The sequence below is a fragment of the Zea mays genome, chromosome 1, assembly GCF_902167145.1.
Source record: "Zea mays cultivar B73 chromosome 1, Zm-B73-REFERENCE-NAM-5.0, whole genome shotgun sequence".
Classification (NCBI taxonomy): Eukaryota; Viridiplantae; Streptophyta; class Magnoliopsida; order Poales; family Poaceae; genus Zea; species Zea mays.
Window position 1 is genome coordinate 36,425,706 of NC_050096.1, and position 20,932 is coordinate 36,446,637.

The 20,932-nt window shown below is 42.7% G+C and overlaps 1 protein-coding gene across 4 annotated transcripts; it reads left to right on the top strand.

Annotated features, from left to right (window-relative positions):
* Positions 1-2,930: 2,930 nt before the first annotated feature.
* LOC103633963 (ERAD-associated E3 ubiquitin-protein ligase component HRD3) lies at positions 2,931-20,701 on the top strand. 4 transcript variants are annotated; one of them, XM_008655622.4, is made up of 7 exons: positions 2,931-3,691; positions 4,598-5,089; positions 12,358-12,573; positions 16,315-16,638; positions 17,827-18,069; positions 19,369-19,602; positions 20,196-20,701. In XM_008655622.4, exons 1-6 carry the CDS (start codon positions 3,107-3,109, stop codon positions 19,561-19,563), a joined length of 2,055 nt encoding a protein of 684 aa, XP_008653844.1. In that variant the 5' UTR covers positions 2,931-3,106; the 3' UTR covers positions 19,564-19,602; positions 20,196-20,701. The 4 variants fall into 4 exon arrangements, with proteins under 4 accessions (XP_008653844.1, XP_008653838.1, XP_023156970.1 ...); XM_008655616.3 differs by lacking the exon at positions 20,196-20,701 and adding an exon at positions 19,702-20,153 and having other exon boundaries at positions 2,936-3,691; XM_023301202.2 differs by lacking the exons at positions 19,369-19,602; positions 20,196-20,701 and adding an exon at positions 18,827-19,321 and having other exon boundaries at positions 3,020-3,691.
* The last annotated feature ends 231 nt before the right edge of the window (positions 20,702-20,932 follow it).

Sequence of the window (20,932 nt, forward strand, 5' to 3'; positions counted from 1 at the left end):
CTCCCGATGGAGTCTTCCCGTGGCTTGTGGCGGGCTTCTCGCCGGTCACGACCTCCTTCTTGGCGTGATCTCCCGACATCACTTCGAGCGGTTAGGCTCTAATGAAGTACCAGGCTCTGATACAAATTGAAAGTCGCCTAGAGGGGGGCGAATAGGCGGAATCTGAAAATTATAAACTTAAGCACACACTACAAGCCAGGGTTAGCGTTAGAAATAAAATCGAGTCCGAAAAAGAGGGTGAAAACAAATCAAAAGAAAATGAAGCGGATGACACGGTGATTTGTTTTACCGAGGTTCGGTTCTTGCAAACCTACTCCTAGTTGAGGTGGTCACAAAGACCGGGTCTCTTTCAACCCTTTCCCTCTCTCAAACAGTCACCTAGACCGAGTGAGCTTTTCTCCTTAATCAAATGGGTCACTTAGACCCCTACAAGGACCACCACAACTTGGTGTCTCTTGCTTTGATTACAAGTGTCTTGAGAACAAGAAAGAGGAAGAAGAAAAGCAATCCAAGTGCAAGAGCTCAAAGAACACGAGCAAAACTCTCTCTTCTAGTCACTAATTGCTTTGAGTGGAATTGGGAATTGGAGAGGCTTTGATTCAATCTAATTATGTCTTGTATTGAATGCACTAGCTCTTGTATTGAGTGAGATGTCTGAAAAACTTGGATGCATTGAAGTGTGGTGGTTGGGGGTATTTATACCCCCAACCACCAAAACAGCCGTTGGGGAAGTCTGCTGTCGAAGGGCGCACTGGACAGTCCGGTGCGTCACCGAACACTGTCCGGTGCGCCAGCCACGTCACCCAACCGTTAGGGTTCTGACGGTTTCGACCGTTGGAGCTCTGTCTTCATGGGGCACCGGATAGTCCGGTGTCGCACCGGACAGGTACTGTTCACTGTCCGGTGCACCTTCTGGCGCTGCTCTGACTCTGCGCGCGCAGTCCGCGCACTGTTCACTGTTCACTGTTGCTTTTGCAGACGACCGTTGGCGCAGTAGCCGTTGCTCCGCATGACACACTGGATAGTCCGGTGCTACACCGGATAGTCCGGTGAATTATAGTGGAGTGGCATTTCCAAAAACCCGAAGGTGGCAAGTTTGAGTTGATCCACCCTGGTGCACCGGACACTGTCCGGTGGCACACCGAACTGTCCGGTGCGCCAGACCAGGGCACACTTCGGTTTTCTATGCTCCCTTTGTTTTGAACCCTAACTTGTTCTTTTTATTGGTTTGTGTTGAACCTATGGCACCTATAGAACATATAATCTAGAGCAAACTAGTTAATCCAACTGTTTGTGTTGGGCAATTCAACCACCAAAATCATTTAGGAAAATGTTTGACCCTATTTCCCTTTCAATTATCACTCGTGGCAACAACCATCATTGTTGTTGTTCTTGCTCAATCTTAGATGTGAATAAAATCTAGTTCAATCACAACACTAGAGTAAGCCCTATTTATTTGAGCTTCTTGGTAGCTTCTCAACCAAAAAGCCAGAAGCACAAACAAACAATTATTTTTCTATTTAACTTTCAGAAAGCCAAAAGCTCAGGAAAAGTTGAGTTTATGTAAAAAGCTAAAAGCCTGGTTTCATGGGCTTTATGTAGCTTTCTAAGTCTAAAAAGTTAATAACATTATTGAAAAGCTATTATTGACTTTGCAGGATCAAAAGCCTAATGATATCTTTTAAAAAACTCCAAAAAGTTGTAGCTCAAAAAACAAGCCTTACAAATTAGTCAATTATCGTCCCATTTATCAAAATCACACATGAAACTTTCAGTGGCCTCGACGACGGTCTCATGAGCCCAGTGGTGCAGCCTTACTAGGGTGTGGGGTGACATGAGTGGACGTGAAAACTGGTCAGTGGGGTGCGTTGTGGCGTGACCGCCGATTTGTAGGCTCAACGGAGTCTTTGCGGCGAAGCTTAAAAAAATACTCCCTCCGTCTCAGGATATAAGGCGTAACCACTTTTTATTCTTGTCTCACAATATAAGGCGTGCTCTCTCTATGCATACGTATATCGATGCAGTGGTATAGAGACAATTAAATGCATTTCTTGGTCTTTGAACCAGAGGTGGTTACGCCTTATATAATGGGACGGAGGGAGTAAGTGACAAGAAGAAAATAATTGAACCGTTTTTTCTATGTAACAAGTGATATGTTAGGTATTTTTTTCTCTAACTTTATTAAATTTAAATTTGGTGGAAACACATGCTCAACCAATTTGACAAATCTAAAGATAGATCCCTTATTTTAGTTAAGTAGATCTACAATGAAACTACTAGATATAAAAATTCAATTTAAATATAGTTTACTAGCATATAGCCTGTGCTAATGCTACGATCCCGCGTAGGGAGGGGTCGACGATGGCGACGACAGCGCGAGGGGGAGGAGTTGATGGCGGAGCTGGTGGCCTGAGTGAGGGGAGAGGGCAACGGGGTTGTGGGGAGGGAGAAGGGGAAGGATGATCCAAATAATATTGTTCATTGAATTTGAATGAGCAAGGGGGTGAGATTATCCGTTGATTTTGATGATGTGTTAAGTTTAGATACAATTTGTTTGGTGGATTTAGTGGATGTTATATGTGTGGAGGTAATTTTGTTGTGTGAATTTTGTAAAGTTTAAACTGATAGATTATATAGTGGTATAGAGATATATATTTGATAGTGTGTTAAGTCTCGATGTAATTTAGTTGATCGATGTTATGGATGTGGGGGTGATTTAGTTGAGTGAGTTTTGTAAAATTTAAACTGATGGATTATACAGAGAAAAAGAAGATAGAGAAAAAAGAAGAAGATATAGATAGATTAAATTTAGAGTCACTCAAGTTTTACAAATAAGTCTAAAACTCGTAAGCCCATGGGCCATATAGAAAGATAGCGCAGCGCACACCCAAGCAAAATCACTTAAGTTCGGATCCACACCAGGCTCAAACGCCAAGCCAATCACGGAGCACGGACACGTCTCCACTGCGGGTCCCATCTCCACGTCATAGTCCTAGAAGCTGCCCGCTCGACATGCCCCACCTGCCAGCATCCCCTGCGCAGTCCCAAGTCCCAACTCCTACTCCCTGCCGTGCAACGGGGGTGAGATCTTGTGTTCTCGTAGGCTATGCCTTCCCCGATGGCTCGCGTCCTGCACCGCCGTCTCCTCCTCCTCGCCGCCGTCTCCTTCGCCGTGGTCGCTTCTCTCCTTCGCCCAGCTGCTGCAGTGCGCCCGTTTGTTTTGGTTCTCTCCGGTGAGGACTTCCTCAAGGATTCGGCCGCGCACCCGTCCCTCCCCTCTGCCGACTCCACCGACGACGACGGGTGGGACGACTTCGCCGACGATTCACCAGCCGCCGACCCGCTCCTCTCCCCGTCCTCCTGGGTCCCTCTTCTTGACCCAGCAAGCCCTCCCCTTTCTGGCGATGAGACGGACTCGTCGGCCGACGCGCTCTTCGTCGCGGGCGCCCGCGCGATGCTCTCCGCAGCGTCCGATGGGGACGACGCGGCGTTCGCCACGGCTGCCGCGCAGATCGAGGCCGCGGCAGAGGCGGGGCACCCGGGCGCGCAGTCCGCGCTCGCGTTCCTCACCGGCGCCGGGATGACGCGCCCGGCATCCCGATCGCTCGCATTCCTGTTGCACAAGTTCGCCGCCGACGCGGGAGATCTTCAGTCAAAGATGGCCCTCGCGTACTCCTACTTCCGCCAGGAGGTGAGGTGGTCAATACCGTTTGCTTTTACTCACTCATACAATCTGCATACTCTAATTGGGGGTTGAATGTTTGAATTCGTTGGCTTACTTGCAAATTGAGGAACTTTTTGGGTCAGATATTAGCATTTTTTGCTTGGGGTTGCGAAGGGTTAGTTCCTGGGTGATCAGGCATTAGAATAGCAAGTTGTTTCAGTTAATCAATTGGTAGTCACATTTGCTGAAATTGGGTGTAGACTTTGATCTTATTTGCTGGTAGAAATCGTGAGGCCAGTGTCTTTGCCAATTTGTAGCGTGGTTCTTATTTTTACCATAACATTTTTAGTTTTTGCACAAACATTACACCTTAGAGAATCAAATTCCCTCTTCATCATTGTAGGGTTATATTTGATGTTAGGTCTACAAATTCTTCTCTAGAACTAATGTTTTTTCGTGACACAGTCATCTTACAAGTTGGAGGTAATTTAAGAAGCAATAATCGAATTGAAGAAATTTATCAGTACTAACTACTAACCATGATGTTTTTTTCACTTGAGTACTAGTGAGCACTGAGCAGCCTGCTTTAACCACATTTACTTATTTTTTATCTTGCATCCAGATTCCAGACATTGGATATCTGATGCAGCGTTCTCTTGTAAATTGCCCTGTTTATTTTGGTGAAGCAAATTAGGGATAGTATTTTACCTTAAAAATAAAGTTTAGCTTCTTGCACTAACATTTAATTCCTTTTGGTTACTTGCATATATTGCACAATCTGTGGTTATCACAATAAGCTTTACTTCATATAAAAAGTAGGGGTTGCCCAATCTGATTCAATAATTATTATCATGTAGCTTGTTCTACTCCAGTCCACTCTGTTGGTGTTTAAATTGGGCTCAACCTGTCAAATCCCATCATTTTAATTTTCAGATGTATGAAGAAGCTGTTATACTATACGCTGAACTTGCAGAAGCTGCCCTAACTAGCTCCTTGATATCAAAGGAGCCACCAGTGATTGAACCAATCCGTCTTCACAGTGGGACTGAAGAAAATAAAGAGGCCTTGAGGAAGTCCCGAGGCGAGGACGATGAAGATTTTCAAATCACAGAGTACCAGGCACAGCGAGGCAATGCTGCTAACATGTACAAATTAGGGCTTCTGTATTACTATGGACTACGTGGGCTCCGCCGTGATTATGGAAAAGCTTTTCATTGGTTTTCTAAGGCTGTTGAGAAAGGAGAGACACGAGCATTGGAACTTCTGGGTGAGATCTATGCTAGAGGTGCTGGAGTGGAAAGGAACTATACTGAAGCATACAAGTGGTTGGCACTTGCTGCAAAGCAGCAACATTACTCAGCTTACAATGGATTGGGTTATCTATATGTTAAAGGCTATGGGGTGGAGAAGAAAAACCTGACAAAAGTAAGTATGTTGTATAAGAACTTCCGATACAATTGCATATCTCTAGCAGAATGTAATAGCTGAACATTAGAAAGCTTAAAACGCTGTTGGAACTAAATGTTTCCCATTTACACTTTGCTTTGACCTCTACTGTCCTTTCTCAATGGTCAATAAATTTTGTAGGTGATTAACTTTATCTGTACTTTATTTTGATACATATACTGCTATGCGTAACTTATCTGTAGAAATGTACTTAAATGATTGACCCGTTAATAGCAATGGAATCCTTCGTTTCACAAGAGTACCATTGATCTTGTTGACATGATTTTTCATATTAACATCACAAAGCATAATTGTTATGGAGCAAAACTTGAGCGGTATTGTTTATTTTTCATGTTTAATTCATGTATCCTGTTTCCATCATTTTATCCTAGTAGTTTAAGGATAAAACTTGTATTGTTACAGAAATATCACGTCCCCGTATTCTCTTGCTAGCAGATTATGTTTAGGGGTCATATTATAATGTCTTGGAGTTTAAGGTGCCCCCTGTTTTAGGTCTCCATGGAGACACCTTCTTGTGAGAACCTTTCTGTTATGCACTCTTAGATGTTGCATAATTGATAGTGTTTGTGAACTCATTCAATACACAAGTATATTTGCACAGGCGATCATATTGGTGTTACCTTTACCTGTTAGTCGTACCAGCCAAGATTCAAGAAAGGGTTACGTGCTCTTAGCGTGCTCGAGCAGCGAAAATTTTAATCTTGCATAAGCATGATTAATCGTTTTTGCTAATATTGCAAAAAATAAAAGGGGGAGGTTTTCAAGAGGTCTTACAACAGTAATTTCTTCCCTCTTACCATCTTTGTTGCTTGATAGCAACTGTACCTACACTACAGAACTGACAAGCTATTTTTTTTTTGCAAGATCTCAATTCTCATGTTATAGAAATTAATAAAAAAATAAAGCAGGACATTAACAATAGCACATGACCAAGAACAAATGGCATGAGCATAAAATTAACAGTGCAGGCTGCAGCACAACACATGAAGTAGCACATAACAACATATCTTAGTTCATAGTTCAAACTTCAAACATGAAGCAAATAAAAACTAAAAAGTCATAGCAGCAGCTAGCAGCTGATAGTACTGGACAACAGAGTCACACAAATGTAGCACAATCAAACAAAATATGGTAGGCAAACACAAATTGCCACAGCCCATAGTCCAGACAACCTCAATCCTCAAAGGAATTTGCTCCTAGTATTTCATCTTCATCATCCTCAATAGGAATCTGCTCTTCCTCATAGTCAGTGTCTTCGGCTTCAGATTCCCACTCTTCATGTAAATCTCTAGGCCGGTTCCTTCTACTCCTACGAGGTTGAAGCTGCTCATCTGCTCCCATTGCCTCTCCAAGAGACTTAGTGATTAACAAACTCAAAAGTGCTCCAATTCCTTCCACATCTGGAGGAGCTTACTGTCAATGAGAGGATTCTACAAGCCATACATTGCAAATTTGGTGCTCCATCTCCATAAAGTCTCTACCAAGATGCTAACATTCAAAATGAAGTGAACACGATTAGTGAAAATGAAGTGAAGAAGCAAAATATCTGCTGAAATGAAGAGAATAGTACCAGGCCTGAATTCAAATCTTTCACAACTTCTTGCCATCTTCTTTCCATATGAACCTTGCTTCGTCCGATAATTGTCAAAATCTTCATTGACAGCCAAGAACTCTTTTTCTTCACTGCCTTTAAAAAAGGTTTCACAACAAAGCATGGACTTTTCCACAACATTTGGATCATCGAAGATGGCATCATCTGATCTCTATAGTAGTACTATGGATTCAGCAAGTATGCAGCAACATGCAATGGAGAATCAAGTCTGCCAGTGGTGGAGCCAGAATTTTCAACTTGTGTATTCCCACCCCCAAAACAAAGAAAAGTTTAACCCAAGTTTCAAAATACACTTTATAGGGAACTTATGAAATACTAGCTTTGCTTTTGCTTTAAACTTTGCTGTCCTTTATGGCTTGGAGGTGGTTGATGGTGTTAAGTTGTATTTTGAAGGCAGTAAATTAGAAATTTACTGAACTAGTGAATCAAAAATCAACTTGATCAAGTGTATCACCGAATCCTCACCTTTGTTGAATCACTGAATCCTCAACCTCAACTAAATGATTGAATCACCAAATCAGCTTGTCCTGGCTACCATCAGCTAGGGACCTGTGGCTGCCCCTCAGCCACTCATGCATCCTGCTGTGCCCTCTACTAGTCATGGCGGATGTGGTTTGGTCTTGGCGGATTGGGCCATTGTCGCTGAACGGAGAATTGGGGGTGGTTGGGGTTGTGGGTCTGAGTCGGGAGAAGGCTGAAGGGGTGCACACTGCACAGGCGTGTGGCCTAAGTGGGCCTTGGGGGCTGGCCTGGGTCTAGACTGGAGAAGGGAGGCCGGATTTAGTGGCTCCACTCCATGGCTGCATTTTTTTGTTGAAAAAACCGAGAACAAATTTAATATTCATTGTACATATGAGTATACATATATATGTAATGTTGCAAAAATGTTGGGTATGCCTGGGAATACCCAGGAATCACTGTAGCTCCGCCCATGAAGTCTACTCTTCAGCTTCTTGTCAACAATAGCCGTGGCATCTCTGTAGTTCTTCTCCACATTGCCAAAGGCTTTCTTAATCTTCTTCTTTGCCTTAAGTAGCTCTCCATAAAGAAAACCATGGCTGGCTTGACATCCTCATCAACCAAACGAAGTAGCTTCACCAAAGCTTCCAAAACCTTTAGGCAAACTGCTACACTTTTCCAGAAGTACTCAGCATAGTAAATATTCTGGTAAGGTAGCCTATGAATGTCTCTTCCATGGCTCGGTCCAGTTTGACGCTTGCCAAGCAAATTTGGAAGACGTGGGCACCGCCAAAATGTCGTTTCATGTGGTTGGTGGCGCTTAGCAAGTGTTGGACAGCTGACCGCTTGGAGAAGAGAGGATTGGAGCACCCAAAGTCTTTTTGCTATGTGACCAAGAGAAGGAAAACATTGATCATATCCTAGTCTCTTGTGTTTTCTCTAGACGATTCTTGTTTCACTGGCTTAGGCAAGTTGGGCTACACTTCTTAGCCCCTCAACCTGCCGCTAGGTTTTTCCTGGACTGGTGGCGTAAGGTTTTTGTTTCTCTATACAGGCAGAGGCAGAAGGGCTTAAATAACTTAATTATCCTTGGAGCATGGACAGTTTGGAATCACAGAAATAGATGTGTTTTTGATGGAGTTTCTCCTAGCTTGTCTACAGTTTTAGTACAAGCCGGTGAGGATCGTCTTCGTTGGGAGCTAGAGGGAGCAAAAGGAACCACCTTCCTCACTGCTTCTATTGAGGGCTCTTATGGGGTGTTTGGGACTGCTCCAGGTTCCAGCTTCAATGTGGAGCAGTAGTTTATAATGCTAATTTAAATAGTTTTTTAAAATAATCTATATAATAAAAAAATGACTTATCTAAATGTCTTCTAAAGGTTCACAACTCCAACTCCACGATTTTCTGAAGCATATAATGACCTGCTCCACCAACTCCGCTAAATTTTCTGGAGCTGGAGCAGTCCCAAACAGGGCCTTAGTCTTAGCATCTTGTCTGGTCGCGTGGCTCCTTGTTATCAGGATAGCTGTAGCCTAGTTTTGTGGCTTTGTTTCTGTTGAAACTTTATTTGTTTTTCTCTGTTTCTATCCTCTGTTTTAAGGATGTTATCCGGTCTATGTTAGACTTCTTTTCTTCTTAATATAATGATGCACAGGTCTTCTACGCATTCAAGGAAAAAAAGTACTCACTACTCAGCATATTGCAACCTTTCCCTTTTTTGACTTCACAGTTGGTATTTCATCCTATTTTGGATCAACCACCATCTTCCTTAGTGCATCTCTTTTTTCCACCAAACTTTTCAAAGTAAGGTAGCTGGTGGCAAATCTAGTCACCCCTGGCCATATGATATCCTTCTTCAAAGTGAAAGACCACATACATGCCAAGGTTCAGTGATGCCCATACACAAAATTAACGAATGCCTTTACTTGGTCAATTGTTTTAAACCTCGGCAGGCTGCCAATACCTTGGAGCATCAAATTGATTGTGAGTTGCACAAGTGTTCCGAAAAATGTTAGGCCTCTTCTCTAACAGCAATGTTTTTGCTGCCATGTTATTAGAGGCATTATCTTTCACAACATGCACCACATTGTCTGCTTCTAATTCATTAATTGTTTTGTCCATCATTTCAAATATGACCTCAATTGTGTGTGATACGATACATCTGAAATCTCCTTGGACTTCATAAAACTTACCCCTCTGAAGTATGTGTGCACACATTCAGTATACTCCTCTTCATATCTGTCCAAGCATCAGTCATGACCGAACAACCATTTTTGTTCTTGTCTTCTTCACGGTCCTGCAGCAAGGATTTCATTTTTGCATGCTACTCTTTCAACATTTTCTTCTTGAAGGTCATAGTGAGAAGGTCTCAAACCAGGACCAAAACAGTCAATGGCTCAACCATTTCTATGAAATCATCACTTTCAACTGCATTGAATGGTATACCATGAGTGTATACCAATGTAGCACTATATTGATGGCTTGATGCACTTGATGTGTCCTCTCCTTCCAAAGCGTTTCATTTAAACTTTGTTGCATCTTAACTTCTTCTTTGGTTGCTTTAGGATCAATAGGTCGTGCCCATCTATCCATAGGACCTAGATTTTGAATTGGGGAACCCTCTGATAAGCTCCCAGCCCTGGATTCAGCCTCTGACCCTTCTCTGCCTCCTGTAATTATCACATCATCTCTGAGATCTGTCTCCGCCCTTAGCTTGTCCCTTTTATTCTTTTTTGGACGATCAAGATCTTCTTTGCACTTCTGTTTAATTTTGGGGGTTAATTTTGTGCACTGAAGAACTGAACTCCCTTCATGTGCAAGGTGCTGCTTGAATCAATTAATACCTTTGGAGCTCTTATGGCCACAAAGTAGGCACTTTAATTTATTCTTGTCACTTGGAGTCTTGGATCAAATAGCCTTCCCCATTCCCATCCAATATCATTTGATTTTTCTTTTAAGATGAACCTTAGGATCACTTTGATTCTCTCCCACAGCAATTGGGGCATGCACAGCAGGGGGAACAACAGCAGCCTGGCTCTGTCTTAGCCATCCTATGAAGATAGCAGAGTAGAGCACAACAGCACAGCAGTGAACAGAGTAGAGCACAGCAACAGAGCAGTGAGCAGAATACAGCACGAGCAGAGCTATCCAGACTTTCTGAGCATAGCACACACAGATATATTCAGCGCAGAGCACAAGCAGAGATATTCAGAGCACAAGTAGAGCTATTCAGACAGCAGAGCACAAGCACAATCCTACAACAAAGCAGAGCACAACAACACAAGCACACGAACAAGCAGAAAAGGACTTGTGCACCTGGAGGAGTTGGAGATTACAGCACAGTCCACAGAGGAGTTGGAGATTACCTGGAGGAGTGTGGAGCTTTGGATGGGGGGAGCAGCAGCGCTCAGCAGACGAGTGCACCCGATGAACTGGCAGGATGACGGAGGGCGGGGACGGATGGCGCGGACAGGGAGGTCGCAGCGGACACCGGACAGCACAGGAGCGGACGGGCAGTCCACGGAAAACATGCAGGCCGGTGGCGGGGAAGCACGACCACGGTGGACCAGCAAGGCGGAGGCCGCGAGGCACGGCCACGACAAACCAGCAGGCCACTGGTGGATGTCAGAGAGGCTGCAGATCGGATGCAGAAGAATGGCAACGGCTCTGGATTGGGAAGGCGCCATTGTTTTCAAGTCGTCTAGTCGAACCTAGTCGTATAGGGACCGACCGGTCGATTAGTCGTCGACTGGGTCGACTAATCGACCCTAGTCAAGCTGGTCATCTTAGGAGAGGAAAGCAGAGGCTGAGTACTGACCATTAGACGATGTGCTCATCTTAGGAGAGGACTACTGCAGTGCTGTACAGGGTCAGGGTAAGGGTAGGACAGCGGCTCCTTGGGCGGCAGTGCTACACAGGGTCAGAGGGGGAAAGGGACGGTGGCTCCTCCTTGGGCGGTGTCCGGCACTCCGGCTCTGTCTTGGACTCATAGGCGGGGGCGGGGGCGGCGGTCGGCTCTGTCTTGAACATGGCCGGCGGCTCCTCCATTGGGGTGACGGCGCCTCTATCCCGGCGGTGGCACCCGACGGCGGCTCCAGTTCCTTGTGCCCTAGCGGCTGTGCGTGAGCGGGAGAAGGGCTTGGAGGGGCTGTGTGTGAGCGGGAGTATATTTTGCCTGAGTGCCTGTCTAATTCTCAAGTGTCAACCCTAAAGCCCACAAAGCAAATTGTGGCCCAGTAAAATCTCAGCTGCAAAAGCTCAATAGCCATCAACAAAGGCAGGTCCAAACTAGTCGTCCTCTCCCTTCGTCGACTAGTCGGACGACCAGAATTCTAGTCATACTAATCGCCTCGGTGACCCTAATCGTTGCCAGTCCACCGACTAGTCCAACTAATTGTGATTATTCGCGATTAGTCGGACGACTTGAAAACACTGTCAGGGCGCAGCAGCACAAAACTAATCCGCTAGGACTGTGGGCATGCCAATCTTTCTCGCGGGAGCGCCAATCTTTCCTATCTTTTCCACGCAGCCGCCTAGGCGGCCAGGTCTCTTTTCACGCCCGCTGGGAACACTTTTTGGCGCGCTTCACACGATTACGCGCTCGATTAAGCACTCCCAGCACTTAATGCCCGCTTAGGGGGTAAGTGACGCACTGACCCTCCACCTCATGCCTAATCACACGTCTAATCACGCTGTCTTGAACCTTGCTACCAGCAGTAACTGTAATATTGTATACCATTCTACCATGAGATTGACCAAATTTGATGCTAACTCGACAAGCAAACACCAATTACATGGGACATGTGGTCAACTACATACCGAACCTTAGCATGGCATGCTATGCAAAAATGAGTTTTGAAAGTGGAATGGAGAAGCAGGTGAGAGTTATGGATTTTTTAGATAATGACAGAACCACTCTTTCAAAAGAAAGAAAGAAACCATATACTTTTTCTCGAAGACGCATGAGAGCTGTGTACCATTTCACTAAGATAAAAGGAAACAAATGAGTGTGTGTGTGTGTGTATGTGTGGTGGGGGACTAAACCATATACTAGTACACTAGGTTTGACAACAGAGGCATACAATACGCGTAAAATGATCTGTGTAACATTTAATGCTCATTAACTTAGGAACTTACAATCTTTTTGTTGTTGCAGGCAAAGGAACTTTTTGAACTTGCAGCCGAGAATAAGGAAGCTGGGGGACATTATAACCTTGGTGTGTTGTATCTTAAGGGTATTGGTGTGAAGAGGGATGTAATTAGAGCATGCAATCTCTTGCTTCATGCAGTTAATGCTGGGCAACCAAAAGCTATTTATCAGGTGGCGAAACTGTTCCAGAAAGGCATTGGTCTTAAGAGGAACCTCCATATGGTAAATGACTAAGCTTCTTTTGTTGCATTTTTGGTTAAATTAAATTGTGACTGGTAACTAAGATGCCCCATGAGCTTTGTGTGATCAGATCATTCTGATTCCTGATAAAAAAAGAAGTTAGGTAGAAATTTGGTTCATGAGTTATATAAACACGAAGAATGTGTGCAAAGTTGTCTAATCACATTTTATATTGATAGGTCTTTTTAGTTTTATTGATTGATCCCCTGAGGGTAGGAATTGTTTGCTTATACATTGATTCTGTGCGTAGTGTTTTAGTGTGTAGAGACAAGGTGCTTCCATAGAACATAGAATGTATTCAATGGGTACTCCAGAGAAAATATAGAAGTTAATAAAGCAATCTCAAAGTAAAACACCCCCAAAAAATTAGAAATCATTATGTAACCAACTAACCATAGGTATATCCATATATGTACATACTTTATTTAGAATACAAAATTACAAATCACATATGTAGCCATATCATCATGAAAAGCATACATAGTTGAAGACAAACAAAAGTTCCATTTTTTGTCCTTTCTCCCCTGCGAGGATAATCAAAGTTTGCAGCGCATTCACTCCTCTTAATAACATAAGTTGCTTTGTTTAGAACCATTTATGTATATGCCTCAAGAGTCTTGTATAAATATTTAAAATTTACACGGCTATGGAAACTTGATGTCTTGACATATGCCTGCAAGCATCATTGCCTGTTTCCTGCTGGAGCAGCCGGCCACTGCAGCCTAGTGATTTCCCAGTGATGCTATTGTTGCCAGCTGCGACCTTTCTGTTATCGTGACACTACGCCCCCTTTGGTATGGCTTCTCATTCTCAAAGGGCTTCTGCTCTGGCTTCGGATGAAGCTGTACCGAATGAGTGTCAAGTGCTTCGCAGCTGGAACACCCTGGAGCCTGATCCGTTTTTGTGTTAGCGTGAGGGAGCAAAAAATTCAGGCTTTGCTCGGCTCCCCCCTTTCCCCAGGCAAAAGATGGGCACTGCTGTCGTCTTTCTCGGTACACCTCTTTTCTCTCTCTAACTAGACCGGCGGTGCCACCATGTAACAGACGTGTAGCTGACTAGTTGCAGGTAGAGGCGGACCCCCCCCCCCCCCCCCTATCATCTATCAAACTCTATAGGATCCCCCGCCCCCAGCACATGCAATTATTTCCCCATCGGAGGTGATCTTTGGTGCAGTTTGAAGGAACAACGGCGGAGGTAACTTCAAGTCTGTGTGTCTGGCCAATGAGAGCAGAAGATTTGCTCCTGCGTTTATTTGACATGTCGTGGCAATTTTTTTTAAAAGGCAGGAGAGCTGCACATCTTTATAGATAAGATAGAAGAAAGGGTCTTACAAGAGAGGTACAGGTTAGGGACACCTGCACCCACACGCACACACTAACAACTGAAACAAAAACTGCAGATTACAACACAATAAAGAACATACTCTACCCTACCTCCCTAAGAGCATCAGCTAGGCCCAATACTCCTAGTTGCTTAGCTCCAGCCAACACCCAGTAGGAAGATTCTTTTAGGAAGCTACTCTTCATCTTTCCGATGGAGGGTGAATCTTTATCAAAGACAACCCGGTTCCTCTGAAGCCAAAGACACCAAGCCCCTAGGATGACAGCGCTGTTAAGGCCCTTCATGTCTTTGTGACTCCTAGAGCACACTTCCCTCCACCAATCTGCAAAGGAGGAACCCTCCGCGCCCGGAGTGAGATGCCCTAATCCCAAAGGAGACAAGATGATGTACCAAAACTGCCTAGCAAAGACACAAGATGTCAGGAGATGTTGAATTGTTTCTTCCTCTTGATGTCCGGATACGGAAGCCCATACTTGTGTAACCTATCAGCTGTCCAGCATTAATTTCTTATGGCCAGCCAAAGGAACAACTTACATTTTTGGGGGGCCCAAGACTTCCACAATCTTTTCCAAGGTTTAAACTTGATGGAACCCATGAATAAAACCGTACAGCATGATTTAGAAGAGAAACCGACCAGAAATATCATGCCTCCATCCATGTTTATCCTCTTCATTGGTCAGGACCACCTCTTGTAAAGCATCCCATAAGAAAAGGTACTGCTGTATACCGACAAACGAGAGTGGTGAGCTGATGTCTCTAATCCACGAGTTGAGTGGCAATGATCTGCTTTATGGGCCAAGGGGATTAAGGGAAGGAATTATAGTGGGTGGTCCATCTTCTGTTTTTGTGATTATATCTGTTTTGAATGGTTAATTAAGTTTTTGTGACTATTTGGCTCATCTCAGCTGCCACCAAAGCAATCCTAAATTACAGTATTTTAGTATCAGTCATTAAGTGTGCAAATGTGCAATAGCCTTTTTAAAAGCAGTCATTAATTGTACAGTGCCTGACTATTTGGTCTATTTTGGACCTTGTTATCTTCTTAATATAATGATACACAGCTCTCCTGCGTGTTCGAGAAAAAAAACTGTACAGTGCCAAAAAATCATATCCAAGTAACGTCTCCAGTTTGCAGTTGCCTTTCTAACTCAACCATGTGTTATTCTTTATTTTCTATCATGAACATTTGTTTATTTCGTATGAACATCACTTTGAAAACTAAGGTCAAATATATAACTTATGATCATGTGTGAAATAGGTAAGGGTACAATGGACATTTGACTCCTATCCATTTCTAAAAAAAGGAGATGCTGTTTTACCAAATGTTTATCCACAGGTTTCAGCTCCACCAGAGAAGCTGCTTCTGTAGAGGAGCTAGAGCCGTTTCAAAAGGAGCGAGAACCATGCCAAAGGCTACATTACGCTAATCCTTGAAATACCATGGTGTGAAGATTTTTTTGTCACATGCACACCCATTGGTCATATGCACACTGACTTCCTCCTTCAGATATGCGGTCTTGATTGTTTCATCAGGCAGCCATAAACCCCTGCCTTTCTTTCCTGTTCCTATTTTTGTATCTTGATGATGGTACATGATGCTGAAAACATACAACATATAGTATCCAATTGTGTCTTTTCTAGAGAAGTGTAGCCGCTCCTCTTCCGTCACCATGGATTACTGGATCACTCCCCCAGATGATCAAGTGTTTTGTGATTGGTGGATGAGAGTTAAATTTGGTCTCTGGTGAAATTAAGCGTCACCTCAACTCATTGATAATCCTCACTGCTTGGAAGCTGTGGAATCACCGTAATGATTGTGTTTTCAATGTGAACAAACCTGGCATCCAGCTCATCCTTAAGCAAATCCTTGAAGAGGCACCCCTATGGGGCCGTGTGGGCGCTAGAGGTCGCTAATAGATAATAGGGTGATGGTGATTGTTGGGTCGGGTCATGGTTTGTTGTGATGAAAGGCATGTTTGTTTCTGGTATGAGTTTGTGCGAGTGTGTATGTGTGAGCGTGATGAGTGTATTGTAATTATTATTTTGTTTGGTTTCTCCTTAATGCAATGATACACAAATCTCTTGCGTATTGTACAAAAAAATAGAGGTATATGTCTTTACCTTTAAGATTGCACATGTGTTTTTCATTTGTACGGTATGGTTGAATTAGATTTGTACAAAAAAAAGAAGGCGTACATGCTGAAATGCATATCTCGATTAATAAGACTTGGAGAAATTCTCTAGTATGCCAATTTGATTGATTTTTTTATTCTAATCCATTAATAATACAAATAGGGAAACATGAACCGACTAGAGCAATAATTTCTGATGCCTCAATCAACTAATCACGTATATAATTATCTTACTATTTTCTTGTTTCAGGCAACAATGTTGTACAAGTCTGTTGCTGAGAGGGGACCCTGGAGTTCATTGTCCAGATGGGCTTTGGAATCTTATTTGAAAGGCGATGTAGGGAAAGCATTGCTCTTGTATTCCAGAATGGCCGATCTTGGATATGAGGTTGCACAGAGCAATGCTGCCTGGATTCTTGATAGGTATGGTGATCAAAGTATTTGCATGGGAGAATCTAGTTTTTGTACAGATATGGAAAGACATCTTCGTGCGCATGCTTTGTGGTGGCAAGCATCCGAGCAGGGTAATGAGCATGCTGCATTGTTGATTGGCGATGCCTACTACTATGGTCGGGTATGCACTACAGTCATCTGAATTTTTAAAATACATAAAATTGGTTAGGGCCGCTTGTGCTAGTTTTGAATCTGTATACACTCCTTTCGGACTACATTTTGTGCTTAGTATCTTCAATGGGTTCACATATGTTTTTAAGGGCTCATTTGGCAGAGCTCCACTCCGTGATTCTCTAGCTCCGAGAGCCGATTCTCTAATAGAGTGATTCCGAGTGATTCTCTAGCAGAAGTGAATCTATTTGACGAAAACCGCAAATAGGCTGTGAAGTGATTTGAGAGGTTAGAGAGTGGGGAGCAAGTTGGGAGCGGTAGAAAGCGGGTTTTTTTGGCTCCCACTTTATAGTACAAAATAGAGACTAGATTGACTCCACTCCCACCATGGAGTAGTTCAGATTTTTACCGTTTGGCTTTGCGGGAGTAATTCTCGCTGGGAGCGGAGTTGTGGGAGCTCTGCCAAATGCCCCCTAAGTGTTCGGGGCTCTAGTTGTTTTTGGAAAACACTATTAATGTACCTGTTAGTGTTAAAGTGTAGAAGTGGATTGCCTACCTTGTTCCAACAGCTTAAGCTTTGTTGAACTGGTTAGTGTGTTTACTCTAACATGGTATTGAAGACAGAGGTCTCGAGTTCGAATCTTGGTAGAGGCTTCATTTGTGTATCTGCCCCTTTATTTTTCACGTTTGCGTCTTCCTCTCTAGGGGCACGTGAGTGGGTGTGTTGAAATGTATAAGTGGATTGCCTATCTTTTTTTAACAACTTAAAATTTTTGGTTGAACTGGTTAGTGTCAACAATTAGCATGGTCGTTGTGTATTTGACTATCTGTACAACCATTTAAAATACGATTGACAATATATTGGTTTGAAATTATGAGTTTTGATAATTATTTGAATATATGTTGCAGTTGTGATGACTTCTGTCATCAATATAAATACATTTTTTTGGCAACTGCTGTATTTAAACAAACCAAATGCCATCTTTTCTTAGGCAGATTTCAAAAGCAAATTATTTAATTATAAGAGCTAGTTTGGCAACTCCATTTTCCCAAAGGGAAAATGAAAATCCCTTGGAAAATGGGGTTGCCAAATTAGCCCTAAGAAAGTGAAATATCTCATGTGATATTACTTGGTGAATCTGCATTTGCTGAGAAACTGGCAATATGGAATCATGTACCTATATTTTTTCTGTTATAGGGCGTAGCAAGGGACTATGAACGTGCAGCAGAGGCATATATGCATGCTCGGTCACAGTCTAATGCTCAGGCTATTTTTAACCTTGGGTACATGCATGAGCATGGTCATGGACTTCCCCTTGATTTGCACTTAGCAAAAAGATATTATGATCAAGCCGTTGAGGTGGATTCAGCAGCTAAGCTCCCTGTCATGCTTGCACTAACAAGTTTGTGGCTAAGGAAGAACTACGCAGACAGTTTTTTGGTAAGACATTATTTTCTGTATGTAATATGTACAAGTTATATGCTACTGTTACTTTCACATGGGATGATGGGATACCTTATTTTGTGCTTTACAGCTTCACTTGAAGCATGTATAATTATTAATAGTCTGTGCCAAAACTCTTTCCTGTACCAATTTCCAATGAGTTGCTGCTACTGATACCTTGTAGTTATCGACCAGTTCCCAGTAACTTATATCAAATGTATTCGATGAACTTTAGTATCCAGTCCATGAAATGGTATGTTGGGAAAGCCTTCTAGGTTATTTCTATATTTGGAGTTGTCTAATAAAAGTTTTAAAACTGTTAATATGAAGTTACTTCGAGTGGGACTAACTTGCTGAACATACCATGAATAAGCTGGTTACCACGAATTTTTCTGTCCTTGACACATGCATACTTGAATATTGTTGTTTTGTTGCCCCATATTTTGGCACTTTATTCTGATTTATGCTCTTTAGCCTTTATTATCCAGTTCTATTACTTCAAAGTTCAAAGTTATTCAAGAATTTGGTAACCCTTGTGCCCTGGTTTTGATAGTGAACTCTTTAGCATAATCCAAGGGAATTCATCCTTCTATCGAGACAAGCAGTTGTGTTGATGCCTTGCCAGTGATAAGATACCTTTAACAGTCTTTAGTTCATGGACTTTTATGGGTTTGTGGAAATAAAAGTGAAACAAGTAACCCCCCTTGTGTATGAAGTTGGAGAAGATTTATGGATAGTATAGTGTCTTGTGCAGATTGGAAGAACTTTGATCTCAGATTTTAAACAGTCAAAATGTGAATCTGTGATTCCAAAGACACGACACAGCACAAATATATATTAATTTTAAATTTTGGTAAGTCTTGGCTCTAAGATTGGAAAGTACTTCTAAAGCAACCCAAGAAAGTATTGAGCAAATTTTGAAGTTCTGACTAATTTCTGTTCAGGGTTTCGATTATTTTTCCTCTAAATTGACTTTGTAGCTCTAAGGTTTGAGTCTACTATATTCTCTAGTACAATGCAAGAATTTTTCCCTTTCAAAGGTTCTTTGGAAAATAAAACGAGCTAGCAAGCCCCAATTCATGACCTGCTTTTCGTTTCGAGTATGGTGCACCATATGTTGCCTTGTTTAGGCTACACTTCATGATCAAGGCGATGTTGAGCCTGGGTCTTGTTGCATGTTGATGTGCTTTGTACTTTTAGTCATTCATGGCAAGTGTTTGCTTGTATTCGTTCTTGCTACCATATTGGCAATTGTTTTGATTCTTGCAATGCTCAGCAAAAAGTTTCAAATTCCAGGTTCGCTTTATCGATTCACTTCCAGAAATATATCCTGTTGTTAACAAATGGGTGGAAGATGTTCTCCTGGATGAAGGGAATGCCACAATTTTGACTCTCTTTGCTTGCCTTGTAACTGTCCTCTACTTGCGAGAGCGTCAAAGGCGTCAAGTGGCAGCAGCCAACCCCCAACAACCTGATGATGTGGTCATGTAAATGTCTGTTTTCATGACATGTGCAGCCCTGTTGCTTGAGGTACATATAACTATTCTTCCCGATCATTTTTTTATGAATGTTTACAAAACAAACAGTGCTCATGCTGAAGTTGTGGATCACATTATGGTGTTCTTCCAGGGAATTGGAGATGTAAAACGGTAGCTCCTTCACATGACTCATGTACACTAAATTGAGTAGGGGACATGAAAACCTGTGGAAACTCAGACAATGTTTCCTGCCTGGTGAATATTCACCTTTCCAAGACTTGGGAGCTATGCTTGTAAAGGACAACATTTCTTGGAAACTGGCTGCTTAGAAATATTGTTTAGAAATATCACAGATGTTTAAAAGTAGACTTTTCCCCCCTTGTGCATTTGCACGGCCATCGAATTTCGACAAGCACACACTGATAGCATATCTGGAAGAGGCAACTTTGCAATTGGTAGTTTAGGGGTCAGATTAACTTTCCATCAGCATTTAAACACACTGCATAGTTTTCGCTGGATGTTTTAATTGAAAATGGGCGGTGCAAAACTGCATATTGGGAGAATCAAGTTTGCAATAGTATCCATCAGCGTTGGAAGTTTAAACACATTGTTTTCAGTAGTCTGAAAAAGAATCTTGTAGCGCAGGGTGTTGAATGACGGCGACAGTCGCGCGCGCGGAGCAGCCGTTGCCGGGTTACAGAAGTGTGCATGATGAACCGGCCGATCTTTTGTTCGATCTAGCTCCACCGACGTGCGACGAAGAAGATAGAATGAAACTACAACAGCTGCAATACATTTGAGCTGCAGAGCTAGCTTAGTGCCTGTTTGGGATCCTGGTCTTTCACTGCCTGGTGTGGTAGATGAACGGTGGTGAGCACTCCCTTAAGCCTAGTGTTTGGGAGGAAAGGGGGGCTATACCTAGAGAGGGAAAACCCCACAGATAACTAAATATCTTATTTAAATGTCTTTTTAAGCCTTGTTCATATTCACCTCATTTCATGTATATTGAGGTGGATTGGACCATTGAGGTATAACTTAGTTTAATTTACACCATAATTCACCTCAATACACAGGTTGAGGTGAATACGTGACTATCCAAACAAGGTCTTAGGGATTACTCGTCCCGGAAAATGAAGAGGATTCTGAGAGAATTTGGGTTTCCAAACTCAATCTTAAGGGTTGGGCTGATTTGGTAACTAGAAAAATGGAGGATATCCATGGGAGGTAAGGGGATTTCTCCCCATGTATCCTCTCTATTTTTCAGGTCACCAAACCAACTCTAAATGAGAGAGTTGAATTAGACAATCTATTTTTAAACTAATGTCTTTTTTATTTCTAATTAAAGCCTATACAATAGGTAAACTATATATATGTGCAACTAA